General features: G+C 49.5%; 1 protein-coding gene across 9 annotated transcripts in view; it reads left to right on the top strand.

The window, feature by feature from the left end:
* EIF4E2 (eukaryotic translation initiation factor 4E family member 2) overlaps positions 1–16,747 on the top strand; it is a 32,571-nt gene that overhangs the window by 7,914 nt on the left and 7,910 nt on the right. The window contains exons 2-8 of one of the 9 annotated variants that reach the window (XR_001301674.2): positions 466–580; positions 2,140–2,274; positions 7,078–7,182; positions 9,027–9,179; positions 9,277–9,413; positions 12,468–15,796; positions 15,926–16,004. Coding sequence is in view for 8 of the 9 variants with exons in the window: in NM_001100191.2 (NP_001093661.1) it covers positions 466–580; positions 2,140–2,274; positions 7,078–7,182; positions 9,027–9,179; positions 9,277–9,413; positions 11,070–11,142 (718 nt within the window). In the remaining variant the exon portion in view is untranslated. 9 annotated transcript variants of the gene reach the window in all.

Below are 16,747 nucleotides of genomic sequence, written 5' to 3' on the forward strand. Positions count from 1 at the left end.
TGGTGGTGGTGTAATTGAGATGCCGGGAGAAGAGGGCCTAAATTAAAGCAGTAGCAGTGGGGAAGAGTGGGAAAGACGGTTAGAAGAAGTGATGAAGAAAGGTATGTTTTTAAACTTTATTTGAAATGCCAAAGCACGTGTTTAGCCAGAAATTCTTATTGACTCTTTATTTTTGGCAAAGAAAAGCAGCCCCTTATGCTTACCTCTTGCTTCTTCATGCCACCTTTTAGAAAACTAGCATATGGTGTTTCCTTGAGTTCACAAGGTAGCTGATGGACATTTCATTTTTGTTTAATCCTCCTGCTTGCCTTTCTCTTGCTTTCTTCTCGTCTCTTGTGCCCTCCTTTCCTGTATCTTGAGTAACTTTGGGTTGGTTACATGGAAGTTCATTTGACCTGCTGGCTTTGTTAGATAAGCGAGAATCAGCTCAGTCATGGGATAACGTCGTTGTGCCTTCCCATTCAGATTGAAAGACGATGACAGTGGGGACCATGATCAGAATGAAGAAAACAGCACACAGAAAGATGGTGAGAAGGAAAAAACAGAACGAGACAAGAGTCAGAGCAGCAGCAAGAGGAAGGTGAGTTTTGTGCTGTACTGATATAGTTGCCTTTGGACTTGAGACTTAGTTACCTTATGAAATCTGTTTGTCTGGAAGAGGCCAGATTAACTTGATGGCACACCCTGTTTTGTAATATCTGATTTTGTTCTTAAAAAAAATTGTTCAGGAATTCCTGTTGTGGCTCAGCAGTAACATGCCTGACTAGTATCCATGAGGACTTGGGTTTGATCCCTGACCTCGATCAGTGGGTTAAGGATCCAGTGTTGCCACAAGCTGTGGTGTAGGTTGCAGATGTGGCTCCAGTATGGCGTTGCTGTGGCTGTGGTGGAGGCTGGCAGCTACAGCTCCAATTTGACCCCCAGCCTGGAAACCTCCATATACCGCAGGTGCAGTCCTAAAAAGCAAGGGGGAAAAGTTGTTGACTCACTGGAGCTCATTTTGGGACTTAGAACTTTTCAGGATCTTGGGTTGCTGCCTTGCTTTCCAACATTCTCCCAGCCTGAGGTAGGGAGATTCCCCCTAGAGTGAACAAGGATGTTAGTTGCTTCATAAGCTGCTGCTTGGTATTTCAAATCCTGCAGATCACTTAGAATTTTTGACCTTTTAGTCAGTAATAGTCTGAGCTGAAAGGGACTTGGAAAAGAGAAACTTTAGAGAATGAGAGGTCGATGGGTTTCTTTCTCAAAATATGAAAGCAATGATTAATTCATCCATCCCACAACATTGAGTACCTCCCAAATGTAAGTGTTTTAGATGCTAAGAGGACACAAAGGTGAATCAAGGAGATTTTTTATTTTTATTTTTTAATTTTATTTTATGTTTGCTTTTTAGGGCAGAACCTGTAGCATGTGAAAGTTCTCAGGCTAGTGGTAGAGTCTGAGCTACAGCTGCCGGCCTACACCACAGCCACAGCAACACGAGATCTGAGCCACATCTGCAGCCTGCACCATAGCTCATGGCAACACTGGATCCTTAACCCTCTGAGCTAGGCCAGGGGTCAAACACTCACCCTCGTGGATCCTAGTTGGGTTCGTTAACTGCTGAGCCACGAAGTGAACTCCCTCAAGGAGCTTACCTTTAATGGTGCCAGTAACACTAGTGGCTGTCACTTCCTTCGTGCTTACTATGTGCCAGGCACCGTGCTAAGCACTTTACATCTGTTAACTTGACCCTCAGCAGCCCCGTGAGGTGGTGGTTATTGTCCCCATTTTGCAGGTAAGCAGTTGAGGCACCAACTGGTTAAGCAGCTTGCCAAAGGTCACTAGCCGCTGAGTGAGAGAGTGTCCTGGAGGAGGTAGTACTTGGCTGGGAGTATGGTGAGATAAGATACAGACAGAAATACCTGTGATAGGAGGTAGAAAGTTAGGAAAGCTTAGCAACACAGAGAAAATGTTACAGAAATTTAGTGTCGGTTAACCACTAATTTAGCACGTAAGCCACATCTTGAGCACATTGAAGGTAATTGAGAGTGTATCCTTTTTAATCGTGGAGGTGGTAAGGGGTGACACTGTAAAGTGTTTTCCCGGTCTCAGAGCATGTGAAAAATGCCTGGATTAACACACCTTTTTGATTCACAGGCTGTTGTCCCTGGGCCAGCAGAGCACCCCCTGCAGTATAACTACACTTTCTGGTACTCCAGGAGAACCCCCGGTCGTCCCACTAGCTCACAGAGCTACGAACAGAATATCAAACAGATTGGCACCTTTGCCTCTGTGAGTACTTGGGGGTTTCATGTAGTGACCGTGGTAGTCCATTCATGCCTGTATTTACATGGTTGTGTTTATTTACGCTCCTGGTTTCCTTCGTTGGTTGACCTGAGTCTCTGAAGTCCCATAGATACACTCTTAAGATTTCTTATTACACATGCGTAGGTAACACATGTCAGTATCATTAAATATGTGAAGTGATCAGAAGGGGGCCAAAAGTAAATAGAAGTAGAATTTATTGCGTCCTTCCTACGCACAAAGCATCATGGGTGATAGCAAATGTTATAGCATGTGGTATCTGTTCTCATGAAACCCAACAGTAAGTTAAGAGTAAAATTAGGAAGTTTTTGTGTTTAATAACCTCCCATTAGAGTTTTGGATAGGTTGGTAGTTATGCATACAGTGGCATCTTCTTTCTGTGTTCAGAGAGAGAACAAAGCGTGTAAATGTTTTTTGTGGGGACAGTCAGCACCGAGAACCCACGCTCTGTCTTGTCCCCCTCACGGGTGGCTTGGTCTGGGTACCCTGAGCTGCTCTCCGCAGCGAAAGCCAGTCTCGCTCAGTGAAGATGGTTATGCGCTTCATAGGTGCTGTGTGGTCCATCTCTGGGCAGAATCAAATGCAAGATTGGTTATTTTTCTTGAAACAATTGAGGTATTTGCCCGTTTAAAATGCGGACGCTGGGAGAGGAAACCGTAAATTTTACAGTAGATTAGTAAAGAGGAAGGACACAGTAGCAGCTACTTCGTGTAACTTCTTTCATTCCTACCATAGCCCTATGCGGTCAGTGGTAGTATCCGTATTCTTCCAAGGAGGAAAATGAGACTTGGGTTAATTATCTGAAGGCTCAAGTCAGTTATAAGTAACTTGATTGAGTGGAGGGAACAGTATTGAAAGTCACAGGCTGTAAAAACCACCTTCCAGAGTTCCCGTCGCGGCACAGTGGTTAACGAATCCGACTAGGAACCATGAGGTTGCGGGTTCGGTCCCTGGCCTTGTTCAGTGGGTTAAGGATCCGGCGTTGCCGTGAGCTGTGGTGTAGGTTGCAGACGCAGCTCGGATCCCGAGTTGCTGTGGCTGTGGTGTAGGCTGGCAGCTACAGCTCCAATTCGACCCCTAGCCTGGGAACCTCCATATGTCTCGGAAGCGGCCCTAGAAAAGGCAAAAAGACAAAACAACAACAACAAAAAAAAAAACCCAAAGCCCATATTCTTTCAGTCGTCCATATACCAAGATGCATGCCAGGAGGCTCCAGTTTTTTTAAATGTTTAATTACTAGACAAACAAGATTTATTTATCCATTTATTATTAATCAGATATATATAGCTGGCTATCAGATAATCTGATTACTCTGCGAAATTGATACAATTTCGGCCAAAATATACCTGTGTGCTCTCTTTAGCACTGGTAAATTTAGGCTTTTTTGAATGATTAAAAATAGCTTGTGCACTAGTACATATTTGGTTCAAGAAATGCTGGTTGAATGAATCCAAGGCACTAGTAAGTGTTTAAAATGAATTAAAACCTTGACCATAGGGAGATAAGTCACGCCCGGGAATTTGTAATGCGGGGACTCAGTGGGCCAGGCTATAAGGAAGGCATGGTTAGAGTGCTTTTGGAGTTTGGAGGAAAGGAACGCATTTCAACCTGGAAAAGGAAAGCCTCTCTGAGAGGAGTTAGGTCTAAGATTGAATTTAAAGAATTTGGACAGGTGACAAGAAGAGGAGGGAATTCTTGGTGAACAATAGAATTAAACCTTTAAAAATATGCATGTAGACCTGGAGTTCCTGTCGTGGCTTAGTAGTTAATGAATCCGACTGGCATCCATGAGGTTTCAGTTTCGATCCCTGGCCTTGCTCTGTGGTTAAGGATCTGGCGTTGCGGTGAGCTGTGGTGTCGGTCGCAGATGCAGCTCGGATCTGATGTTGCTGTGGCTGTGGTGTAGGCCGGCAGCTACAGCTCCGATTGGACGCCTAGCCTGGGAACCTCCATACACCGTGGGTGCAGCCCTAAGAAGAAAGAATACATGTGTGTGTATGTGTGTATATCCATCCATGTAGTTCTAACATTCCTGACTCCACAGAAACTTCGATTGATTGCTAGACGTTACAGGTAAAAGGCAGCCGTGATGTTATGAACTGGTTAAGCACCCAGAGGATCGAAGAAGAAACTGAATTGGGTGGATAAGCAGTGAGAGCCTCTGTACAGCACAGGGAATTATATCTAGTCATTTGTGATGGAACATGATGGAGGATAATGAGAGAAAAAGAAAATATATATGTATAACTGGGTCCCTTTGCTGTACAGCAGAAATTAATAGAACATTGCAAATCAACTATAATAGAAAAAATAAAAATCTTTTTTAAAAAACTGAATTGGGGACTAAGTTTTCATTCAGGATTTAATTGAGTTATTTTGGGGTAATTTTAACTATCTCTAGCCTCTTTCTTTCCCTCTTAAGAAAAGCATTTATGAGTTTACCCAGCTTGTGCAAGGAGGGGTTTTGTTTTCCTTCCTTTGGGCATGAATGTTGGACAGTTATCATCAGCATCACCTTGGGTTAATGCTTCTTTATACCCATCGAGGTCCTGTAATTCAAGGTGTTAGGAACTGCCTCAATATTAAATTCCTCGCAGAGGAATAACTGCGCTAGGAAACCAGCGATGCCAAGGCAGTATTTCTCACTGGTCCTCCATCCTAGTGTTTGACAACATTTAAAAGCTCTTGAAATTAAGGTGACCAAGAAGGCCCTGTCTTGAAATGCAAAGAGCACCGGGCCTGGGATTGCAAGTCTCATCCATTCTGGTGCTTGACTTTGTGGGCCAGGGCAAGTTCTGACATCGTTTTCTCAATTATAAAATGAAAAAGGTCCTTGAGATGATTTCTGAGGTCTTGTGCACCTCATAACCTGTGTCTAAACATTTATTTTTTGGTCTCAATTGGGAGTTTCAAAGATGAACATCGCCTGAAGAAAAGGAAAAATGATCCAAGTTTAATGACACTTCTCAAGCTGCCTATTGTTTCATCTCTTAGGGTTTGGATGTGGGATTCTGGCTGTAAGATGGTATCGGGTGGCTCTCAGATGGGTGGAGAGTAAACTGTTCCTAAAGCAGTGCTCCTATGGGAGTTTGGGGATGGTTGGGGTTCTTTGTCCCACCCCCGCCCCCGTCCAGACTCGCAAGGAGCCACAGCGTCTGGCTGGCACACCTCGGTTCTTTGCGCTGTATGTGGTAGGACGTGCGCGCATGCGCTCTCACCTGCCCAAGTCACGGAGTGTGGTTAAGCACAGCAGTGGTGGAGGTAAAGTGTGCAGTGAAGTCCCACACGCGGCCTTCATTCTTGCCTTCGTCGTCGCCTGAGACGTTTCCTGTACTCCTGTTCCCCAGAGGAACGGAAGGCACAGCCGTTTCACACGGTGTACGGTCTGTCCCCCCTCAGATGCTCTCCAGATCTGGGAGGAGGACCCGAGTGGCTCTCTGCTCGGTGCCCGTTTTCAGCTGCACATCATGGAGTCTTGCTTCATGTTTATTTCGAGCCTCCTCGGCAGTGTGTTGGCAAACACCAACTGTGTCTTCAGACTGTTCCACAGTTTCTCTTTCCTCCTAAATGCACGCTTCACCAGCCAGTGCTCGCGGGTGTTCTCTGTGACTTGCCGAGGAGTAGCCAGGTCATCTCTCCTGTCCCGTCGCTGTGAGGGAAACAGGAGGAGCAGGACGAGTATAACTGAGCAGGCCCTTGATAGAGAAATGCGTCTAATTTCCTAACAGGCCTGTGAAGGGGGAGCAAAGAGAATTTTTCTAGTGAAGAGGGGGGACCTGAACCCTAAGTGAAAAAGGCTAAGTCCTGCTTGGTTTCAGCCTGTCCGGGCCTTATTAGCAGGGCACCATGGTTTGGAGTGGTGTCTGTGGCTGGTTCTGTGGCTTAATGCTAAGGAGCTAAACAGATAAAATGTATTTCATTGTAGCCAATGCTATCTTTGCTGTGTAGTTTGATTAATCAAACTTGCAATTGTAAAGAAGTCGTGGGCAGGTAATGTGCACAGTGTGACTGGTTGACGAACACAGTTAATACTGGCGGGGGGGGGGGGGGCCTTGGGTTTTTTTGTAGGGTTGGTTTGTTTGTTTTTTTCGTTTGTTTTTTGCTTTTTAGGACCGCTCCTGTGGCCTGTGGAAGTTCCCAGGCTAGGGGTCTAATTGGAGCTGCAACTGCCAGCCTACACCACAGCCATGCCAGATCCAGGCCACATCTGCCACCTGCACCACAGCTCACAGCAACGCCATTCTTTAACCCACCGAATGAGGCCAGGGATCGAACCCACAGCCTCATAGATACTAGTCGGATTCATTTCCCCTGAGCCACAATTGGAACTTCTGTCGCCCCCCCCCCCTTTTTTTTGAAGTGATTTGGTTCTTTAACAAAAATACATTCAGGCTGAGGTTCTGTGGCCCTTAATTTACCTCAAGACGAAATAGTTTTTATTGTGTCAAACAAGGTCCTCTTACAGCGAGCGATGACTCTCCTGCGGCCTCTGCAGGAGGCACATGTGGACCTTCACCAACTACGGCTCCTCTCTGAGGCTGGCATTTCTCACCTAAAGAGTTTACTGTTGTATCAGCAATACTGCGTTATTCTTTTATGTACGTCTGCCTTTATCTAATACACCTCCCTTCTCACATGAGCCCCTGAATGAAATCTATCCTACAGAAAGTAGAGCCTCTAGCAGTGTCTTCCGTGTTTATGCTCTTCTCTTAAATATGCCTCAACATTCAAGGAAGAAACATCTTTTTTACTCTGCTGTCTTCTCTGCAGGTGGAGCAGTTCTGGAGGTTTTATAGCCACATGGTACGTCCCGGGGACCTGACAGGCCACAGTGACTTCCATCTCTTCAAAGAAGGAATTAAACCCATGTGGGAGGTGAGGACTGAAAGCCTCAGACTGCCTTTCTCAGCGGGTTTTGTGGTGGTGGTGATGATGTTTGGGGTTTTTTGTTTTTTCCCTTTTTTCAGTCATGTCAAGGTTAAACGTATTTTAAAGGAGTTCCCATTATGGCGCAGCGGAAACGAATCCAACTAGGAACCATGAGGTTGCAGGTTCGATCCCTGGCCTCACTCAGTGGGTTAGGGATCTGGTGTTGCCCTGAGCTGTGGTGTGGGTCGCCGACACAGTTTGGATCCCCCGTGGCTGTGGCTGTGGTGTAGGCAGGCAACTGTAGCTCTGATTTGACCCCCTAGCCTGGAAACCTCCGTATGCTGCGGGTATGGTCCCAAAGAGAAAAGAAAAGGGAAAAAAAAAAAAGGTATTTTAAAGTCTTCTAAAAGCTATATCACTATTTGGTATATCTTGGAACCAGGACCTCTAGGAAATGGCACTGATGCCCTTGTTTGTCTGTGTGGATGGTTTTCAAAGACTGTTTTAGTACTAAAATGGTATTATTAACGACATTAAAGGGCTTTTTTAAAAAAATCACTCTCTTCACATAGAACTGGGTGTGTGCGTATCATCATAGTATACAAACGATTAAAGTGAGGAAAAAGTGAGCCTACAGGCAGTAACTGGAGACCCAGAGCTGAACTCTGTGACCCGTTTGCTCATCCGTCGTCTCTATTCCGGTGGCAGAGCCTTTTTGTAGAAGACAGACGTGGTCACCCCCCCCAGTTGCAGCTCTTCCGAGCTCTCCGTAGCACACCTGGTCACGCACCTCGTTTACCTGTCAGGACCCCTTGCCCGTCTTCTCTAAATCCTCCCTCCGGGGTGGCAGCTCCCTGTCTCACAGGCAGAGTTGGCACGAAGTCGTGTCTCAAGTGCCTGCAGGGGGCTTCGCCGGCACTGCCCGGCTAATTCCCGTGCGCCTCAAGACCCAGCTCCAGAGGTTTCTTCCTCCCGGCTGTTAGCGACTGTCTCGTTCATCTTGAACCCGCTGTGCGTGTCTGTCTCGCAGCGGTGCTTGTCACACTGTGCTGCTGTCATTCATTCTCTCGTCTGGCTCCCTCACTGGACTGGGTCCGGGTAGAGACTGTGGCTTCATGTCTGTGTGTTTGGGACATGGTGACACTTGATAAACTTTTAGCAAATGAAGTGAGGAATGATCTGTGTTTAAAATCTGGCATCATTTCATTTTGATGTGGTTCTGAAAAAAGATTATTTTTAAAGAGTCTGTTTGACCATTATTTTGTTAACGGTTTGGACTTTTTTTTTTTTTTTTTCCCATTTCTTCTCTCCATGCTCCTACCACCGCTTTTCCTGTAGAGTTGAGTAATTGGAAAGTGCTAAGACTTCTTAGTGACCAAAGCATCCTTGGCCAAAAAAAAAAAAAAAAAAGGCTGTGAAACCATATTTTCTTTTTTTTTTTTTTAATTTTTATTTTTTGGCCGTACTTATGGTTCCTGGGCCTGGAATTGAGTCCGAGCCACAGCTACAACCTACACAGCAGCTGTAGCAACCCGAGCCACTGCAGTTGGCTTCTTTTTTTTTTTTTTTTGTCTTTTCTTGGGCTGCTCCCGCGGCATATGGAGGTTCCCAGGCTAGGGGTCCAATCGGAGCTGTAGCCACCGGCCTACATCAGAGCCACAGCAACACAAGATCCGAGCATCGTCTGCAACCTACACGACAGCTCACAGCAACGCCGGATCGTTAACCCACTGAGCAAGGGCAGGGACCGAACCCGCAACCTCATGGTTCCTAGTCGGATTCGCCAACCACTGCGCCACGACGGGAATTCTGTGAAACCATGTTTTACCTCTGATGCTTTCTTTTTACAGGACGATGCAAATAAAAACGGTGGCAAGTGGATCATTCGGCTGCGGAAGGGCTTGGCGTCCCGTTGCTGGGAGAACCTCATCCTGGCCATGCTGGGGGAACAGTTCATGGTTGGGGAGGAGATCTGTGGGGCCGTGGTCTCGGTCCGGTTTCAGGTAAGCCGCCCCTCGGGCCGGGCTGCTCTCGGGTGTTGCCGTTGCCGTTCTCACGGCCCCGCTTGGTTTGGTGACGCCTCTGTTGCTGCCCCTCTAGGAGGACATTATTTCCATTTGGAACAAGACTGCCAGCGACCAGGCCACCACAGCCCGCATCCGGGACACCCTGCGGCGCGTGCTTAACCTACCTCCCAACACCATTATGGAGTACAAAACCCATACCGACAGCATCAAGTACGTGTCGTGCGGGCTCGGGGGGGCCTTTCCCTAAGTTTAGCAGAAGTAGGTCCTCAGTTGGGCCCAGAGGAACGGGGTCGTGCGGGAAAACTGACTTAAGGAGGCGGGACAGACCAGTCTTCCCCTCTAGTACTTCTGGCCACCCTAGCAGTTCTTGGCTGGCGAGGTTCCCTGCCCACCTACACTGCGGGAGCCCCTCTGCAGCTCCCCGTTGCTCTGCCTGGGCTGGCTTTATTCACACAGGCTGGCGTGCCTCTCATTCACTAACCACTGTCTTAAAGTGAAAGCGCTCTTCTTTTCCTTGCTGATTTTCAGGGTAATTCCACTGAACACTACATCCTCCCCTGTCTGCCCCTCAGCCCGCTTTTGCATGCCTTTGTGACCTGTCAGCCTCAGTCGTTACCTTTGTCCTGGGAAATTGACTTCTCAGCAGAAATGCTGGCTCCATTTCCTTGCGTCTAGAGCTGGGATGGTAGAGGAAGCCGAACAGCGTGCTTGTGAGAGCAGAACCTAAGGGGAGCCCGCATGCTGAGGGGGAGCAGGCGCTGCGGTCCACCTGCGACTCGGGGACGTGGAGCTGGACGTCCACAAACAGGAGTCACTGGCCTTCAGTGACCGAATGTCATAGACAAATTCGGGTTATCATGAAGACGCTGGGGGCAGTGAGGGTTAGGGTTTTCTCACAGCTGGAGGGAGAGCTGGCCAGCTAAGAGTCAGGAGCGGGAGGTTAGTTCTCTCCTTTGTGTGCCTTTGGCAAGTCTCTGCCCCTCTGCTTCAGTTCCCCACCTGTGAGGTGGGAGAGGGTCATGCTTGGCCGGACAGGGTTTTTGTGAGGCTGATGTAGTCTTGGTAATTGGAGGTCCTCGAGGGTGCGCTCAGGAGCCTCGCATTCCCGTTGCTCTCATCGTCATCCTTAGCAACGAGCTCATCGTCATGCCGGCTTATTAACCGCATTCCTAGTCAGGAGCCCAGCGATGGTGTTCGGCAGGCAGACCATTTGGGAAGTGTTCCCCTTGCATTTACAGCTAAGGTCGGGGGTGGAGCTGGCTTAAACCAGCTAAGTGCCAGTTTTTAACTGGCAGTGCCTCCACTGGAGGTGCTTCGTATCCCATGGCTGTGTGCGGCTCGTTGAGCCACCTGCAGTGAGTAGCCAGCCCTGGCCCTGGTGGCCTTGGCAGTCCTGGGTCCACATCGTTTTTCGCAAGGCAGATTTTTCCTATTCTTTGTTCTGGAGTACAAGCAGCTTCTGCCCTCCAGCCATATTCAGTCCAGGCTGGAGAGATGCACACCTGCTTTTTCTAGGACTCTTATGTTCAGGGTTCCCAAACGCCCCTCCCACCCCGTCCACCCAGATAGCAGAGGGAAAGGGGTATTTTTCCACTCTCCCCTCTCCACTGTTCTCCCTCTCTGATGCCCTGAAGCCATTCTTCCTGACTTTTCTGGAAATGAGCACAAGTCCTTACAGAGTCTAGGAGAACCTGTGGGCCTTTGCCTTAGTCTGCTGCTCGCTGCTATCTGCAGAGGTCTGCCTAGTCCTCCAGCCCTGCAGCTCCAGGGACCAGAAAACCCTCCTTGATACCCAGATGCTCCTTTTCCCTCGCGTCTCCCTCTCTTTCTCTCCCAATGTGCCAATCTTTTGCACTTCCACACTAGAATGCCAGGCAGGCTGGGCCCCCAAAGGCTCCTTTTTCAAAACCTCTGGAAGCCGCGGTTGAACGTGCCATGACCCTCTCCCTCTCTGGATGGCACCGTCCTTGAAGCTGGCATCATCGGAGTCTCTTGTTCTGTTGGCGTGCTACCTGGAAGAGCCTTCTGTCCCGGACAAGAGGAATGAAGAGCAATTTATGTTTTAAGAACAGGCTGACATGCAGCAGCTACAACCACAGCTGAGATCACTTAATAAATGGTGCTAAACTAGCTTGTCTCATGCTCTTGCTCTTTCTGGTGCATCAAAGAAGTGGCCTTTCAGCCTGACTGTCACCATGTTACCAATGGCACAGACTGCTCCGTGGAGGGCCATCGGGGATGCAGCCTCATGTCCATAAGCCCGTTGTTTAAACGCCACATGGTATTTGGTTCCAGCTCTGCTGAAGTCTGACATAATGAGGTGACATCTAGCTCTCAAAATGAGACCCCATTTTTTGGTACTTGACTTACAGTTCCTGTCTAGTCATGGTGATGACCAGAACAGTGATTTCTGATTCAGAATTCAGCTTGAAAGTCTGTTAGGTTGGAAAGGGAGATCCTTGGCCTTTGCTTCGCTGACTTTGTTTTTATTCAGAGAGCGCTCTTGCTTGGAGGTAAAGCCCTGCTTCCGTCTGTGTGTGGCTGTACGTATATAGCTTCCTTGCTTTGTGTTAACGCGGTTTCCGCACTGTGCCAAAGCTGCCCAAGCCACAGGCTCTTCGCCAGCCTTCTCCCCTCCGCTCTCCCCTTAGAGCCAGATCATCTTCCTCTTTGAGCGTGCCCTGCTTGCAAGGTCTCAGGGTCCTGGCCCTTCCCCCTCCTCCCAGGTCCTAGGGTTGTTGTGCATTAGGAGACCCGGGGTGGGAAGTGTCTGTCCTGCCTGAGTTCGCCCTCAGGACATCTGACCAGAGCACGCACAGCCCCTCGAGTGCTCTGTGGCCTGGCTCTACTTGCCTGCGGGCCCCTAGCCCGCGTGCGGAGCTTCAGCAAGCCTCGTGTTGTTGACATTTTCTTAGGAGCCACCGCCTGAACCCCAAGCGAACTGTTTTCGCAGCCGCTAGGCCAGGTTGCCTGGTCGCATCTGCGAAGGTCACTCTGGGTGTCACGTGGCGTCTTCCAGAGTGGCTGTGCTGTTCCATTTTGGCAGCGACACCCTGAGCTTGGACCATCCTGACTGGCCATTGGTCTCCACTTGGCCTGGGACCCCACAGAACACCCATCGGACTAGCACCCTGAGCTCAGCATCCTGGGGGTATTTGTGTCGCTGCTGCTTTTTTTATTATGTACCTCACCCAAATGGGTTGGAGTACCCAGAAGGTGGGGGGGTTGTTGGTGTCTGGAAATGCCTGTTCTCTGTGTTTTCAGCATTTGCCAAAGAATCGCCTTCTCTGACCCTTTCCTTCCACTGTGGTGTTACGTGTGTTGACTTTGACTTCAGCCAACACAGCTGGTCCAGGGGCTGAGCTTGATGGCACCTTCCAGAGTTAGCAGTTGGTCAGAAGGCACCAGACTGACCTGGAGACACTCTGGTCCTTGCCGCATCTGAGCAGAAGCCGGGACTGTTCTCCTTTGTGCTCCTCCTTGCGGCTCTCCCGCAGGTGTGGCTTTGAGCCGAGGAACAGCATCTGCTGAGACTTGGAAACTCAAGGGAAGTGAAGAAAGAGCCGACAGTTGTTCTGTCTGGAGATTAGGGCCCCTGGAAGTGGCGAGGGGAATTTTTAGCAGTGGCTTTGGTATCTCAGTCAGTGAACCGCCACCTGCTGGGTTTCAGTCCAGTGTCCTTTTTCACCTGTCTGGGTTTCCAGCCTTCCCCTCGTCGCACCGCTTGTGGCCTTTCCCTGCCACGCTCCTCGGTGAGCTGAGAGGCTAACACTGCGCGTGGGGCCTGATGAGCTGCTTTGCTGCAGAGACGCCACCTGCTGCCTCGTACCCAGCAGTTCTTGCCAGCAGTCAGCTCCTTAAGGGTGCGCGGGTCCCCTTGCGCAAGGGGAGCTTGTTAATCCAGGTGTCAGCTCCGGGCGTGGCTCCTCCTCCTGAGCTCGGTTGTAGTTGTGGCCTCAGAGATGTGGGTCCCGCAGGCACCAAGTGGCTCACTGTGTCCTCTGCTTCGAGGACCATCTCCTCCCACAGCCAGACCTGCAACCCCGAATCTTGGGACCCCAGGATAAAACGTGGGGCTCAGAGCCGTAGAATGCAGCAGTTGACTTTTGAGAGGAAACTCCTCTTTGGAATCATCTGTTGAGCCCCTTAGTTCATCTGGCCTGGAATGGGAGAGGGAAGACAGGGCTGCCACGGGCCACGGTGTTGGGAGGACTGCAGAGAGAGCTGAGGGTAGGTGACTTCCCTTCATTCATTCATTCTAGAGGAGAAAGGGGCCCACTCGTGGCGACTTCGCCCTGTTAACTGTCATTGTATTTAAACATTGAACTTCGTCTTCTCCGAGGCTGAATCACAGCCGGGAGGCCCCGGGTCAAACCAGCACAACTGCTGGCCTGGCTTCGAGTTTATGCTGATCCCCCCCACCACCCCCACCCCCGGCCGACGTTCAAGGCGGAGCCCGGACTAGCAGGAGGCCAGAGTTCGCCCGGGTGTATGAGGGCCAGACGAGTGCAAGGCTGGGCGCCAGGCTTTGGGACAGGGTGGGCACGAGTACAGAGTTACAGACATGAGACCTCTGCTCTCAGAATGTGCTTTCTGGTAAGTGGGCTGGTAAAAAAGTGGTCTTTAGAGAGCTCGGTGTTACTCTGTCATTTGAATCTGTTTAGAATTCCCTGTAGGCTGTATTAACCTCAGGGTGATTTAAAGCATTTCTTTTTAAAGAAACCCTGTTTACATGACAGTTTGAATATTCAACTTGTTCTTTGCCTTTGAGACAAGTTTCAATACTTAACCTGCTCGGGATGCCAGAGGAAAATAGCCAGAAGGCCCCTAGTCTTGGGCGGTTGATGTGCCTTTTAGTCAAGCACTGACCTCTGAGAACAGGCGATTGTACCAGTGACTGTGGATCCATGCGAGCTACTCTCTGCCCAGATTCTTCATGTTGACGTTTTACGCATGAAGAGGATACTGCCGAGGAAACAGGAGGGCAGTTGAACACTAGAGTGGATTAGAGGAGACCTCTGACGTGCATATGTCTGCAGGTTCTTGACACAGAGAACGTCCCTGTTTGGACTAGTGCAGGCTTTGCAGTAGATGGAAGGATTAAGGAGGTGAAGCTTCAACACAGCCATGTAATTTCTTGTTGACACCTCCATTGTTCAAGTAGGATTTAAATGCCACTGTTAGAACCAGAGGGGGGACCCGCGTCGTGGCCCAGGCATCCGCTTTTGCTTTCCTCTTACCTTCATTTGGAGTCAAGAGTGAAGTGGCCTTCTGACACCACTGACGGATTCTCAAAGTTCTCCACGCTACCGTCTTTCCAGAAAGAGCTGTGAAGCAGGTGTCTTTCTGTGGAAACCGAGTTTGTGGCGAAGATAGCACCCCTGTGGGGTGCTCTTACGTTTTCCTTCAGCTCACTTAGCATGTGTGTATTGGGGATGCTCTGAAGAAGCTATTAACTGCAAATCAGCCTCTTGTTCTGAGAGATAGCGCCCTTCACTTATAAATGCTGCTGTTCAGAAGAGGGATAGATGAACGCCAGTGGTGTGCCTCTTGCCTGGAAGAATGAATTTGTTGTGCCAGGTCTCTGATCTCTTGCTATTTAAAAAAAGAAAGGAAGAATGAAAAGCTCTCTGTAGAAGACTTGGTGAATGAAGTATATTTTAGTGGCTATCATTTTAAACCTGTAGTGAGTTAATTTAACATGTTAAACCCAGTATGTTGTCACCATGGGTATTTTGCCATTTTAAAGCCAAAATGGAATAGTTGGTAATCAAAAATTTTAGATTTAGAAGCACGAAATTACCCATTTTACATACAAGTCCCAGGAAAGTTACCTGACACTTTGTCCCTGGTGGAGCTGAAAGGTGGCTAGAGCAAAAAGGTAGGACATCAGCTCCTCTGAGAAAACACGAGGTGGGTCCGGGCTTCTGGGTACACAGGGAATCTAGCAGGCTGCTGTTTTCTTGGCCAGGAGTCACCGCCGGCCTGCTTTTTTGTGGCGCATCGACTCCAAAAGCCCCCCCCCCCAGTCACATTCTTATCCCTTCCTAACTCCAGTTTCTAAATTAATACACATTAAAGTTGTGAGGAGCATTGGTCCCTGGAAATTTCAAACCGCTGTGACCCATACAACTTAAGTTTTAAGATAATAGTCACTTGGGTATTATCGGAAATGGAACCTGATATGAATTTGGAGTCTGAGTTCCGAAGAGTCAGAAGGGAAAGCGGATAAAGTGGTATGATTTCCTCACGGCGTCTTTGGACATTGTAATGCTGTCGGGTACCTGCCTTTACCCTCCGGGTGAAGCCTGAAGAGGAGAGAAGGTTTCTACCGCCTGTCCTCACGTCCCCAAGGCAGAAAGCAGAAGGCACTGCTGCCCTTCGCCTCGGTGAATTGGAGGTGTCTCCCTTGGTGGGTGAGCTCAGCTCTGACCTTGTGGCCTGGTTGAGGGGATAGATAGACTTGCAAGTCCTCGAAGGATGGTGAGGGCCAGACTTTGCCAGAGGAAGTGCCAACTGCCCTTGGAAGGTGCCAGCCACCCGCTAAGCTGAAAGGACAGTCTAGGTGGGAAACGTCACTGCCGTGCATCCAGGTATCGGTGGGCTCCACTTGACCTTGAGGGTATCTGAAGTGGGATGTGGGGTTATCTTGTCTGTTCGCTCTGTGTTAAAACGCCTTTGATCTGAATGTGCTATTGTGTTTTTTGTCTCTGGTTTGCCAGGGCCTGGGAGGAGTTTCATGGCCTGGTGAACAGCAGCGGCCGCTGATCGGACGCTCCCCCTCTGTCTCTCCCACTCAGGGTAGGGCCTTGTCTATCTTCTTTGTAACGTTGTGACATCCCCCCCACCCACCCCCACCCCTGCCCCCGCCCGAGGCCCCGGGTCCCCAGGGGATGCCCTCTCCCGGCCACCCCCAGCCCTGCCTCTGCCCGCAGCGAGCCTGCCCCAGCCGCTCCTCTTTGAGCCCCAAACCACCGAATTACCGTCCTGCCTGGGTCACGTGTCTCCCGGTGAACCCCTGGGCAGCTTGCTAAGCCTCACTGTACCTGCTTTTCTGATTCGGAAAACGAGGTGCCACGGACTAGCATGTCTCGGGCTCTAGACGCCGGTATCTCCTGGTGATGCGTGTGCCACAGATCCTTTCTCCTTTGCCCAGACGTGGTCCTTTTTAAGCCATCGGGCAGTGTCCTGTGAGGAACGGGGCAGTTCCTCAGGCCCCGGGATGGCTTAGGTGAGAGGCACGTCCTGTTCGCTGACGCTCTTTGTCAGCTGTGAGGAAGCAGTGGTGCAACTTCAGTGTCGCAGAGGTCACAGTGAACTGGGGTCCGTGTCAGGGCTGTGATGGAGACATTCCCAGGTTGTATTGTGACCGCAGCGTCCCATGTAGGCTGGCAGAGAGAGGCCCTGGGATGTTGAAGGCTGAGTCAGCCGAAGCATTCACTTGAAGAACAGTTGTATTTCAGTTAAGAGAGTTCCAATCCATGTCTCCGTCTCGCAGAAGAAACTGGGTTAATGTATCCCGCGAGGAATTGGCGGAAGGTCAG

Source organism: Sus scrofa, chromosome 15, assembly GCF_000003025.6.
Source record: "Sus scrofa isolate TJ Tabasco breed Duroc chromosome 15, Sscrofa11.1, whole genome shotgun sequence".
NCBI classification, from domain to species: Eukaryota; Metazoa; Chordata; class Mammalia; order Artiodactyla; family Suidae; genus Sus; species Sus scrofa.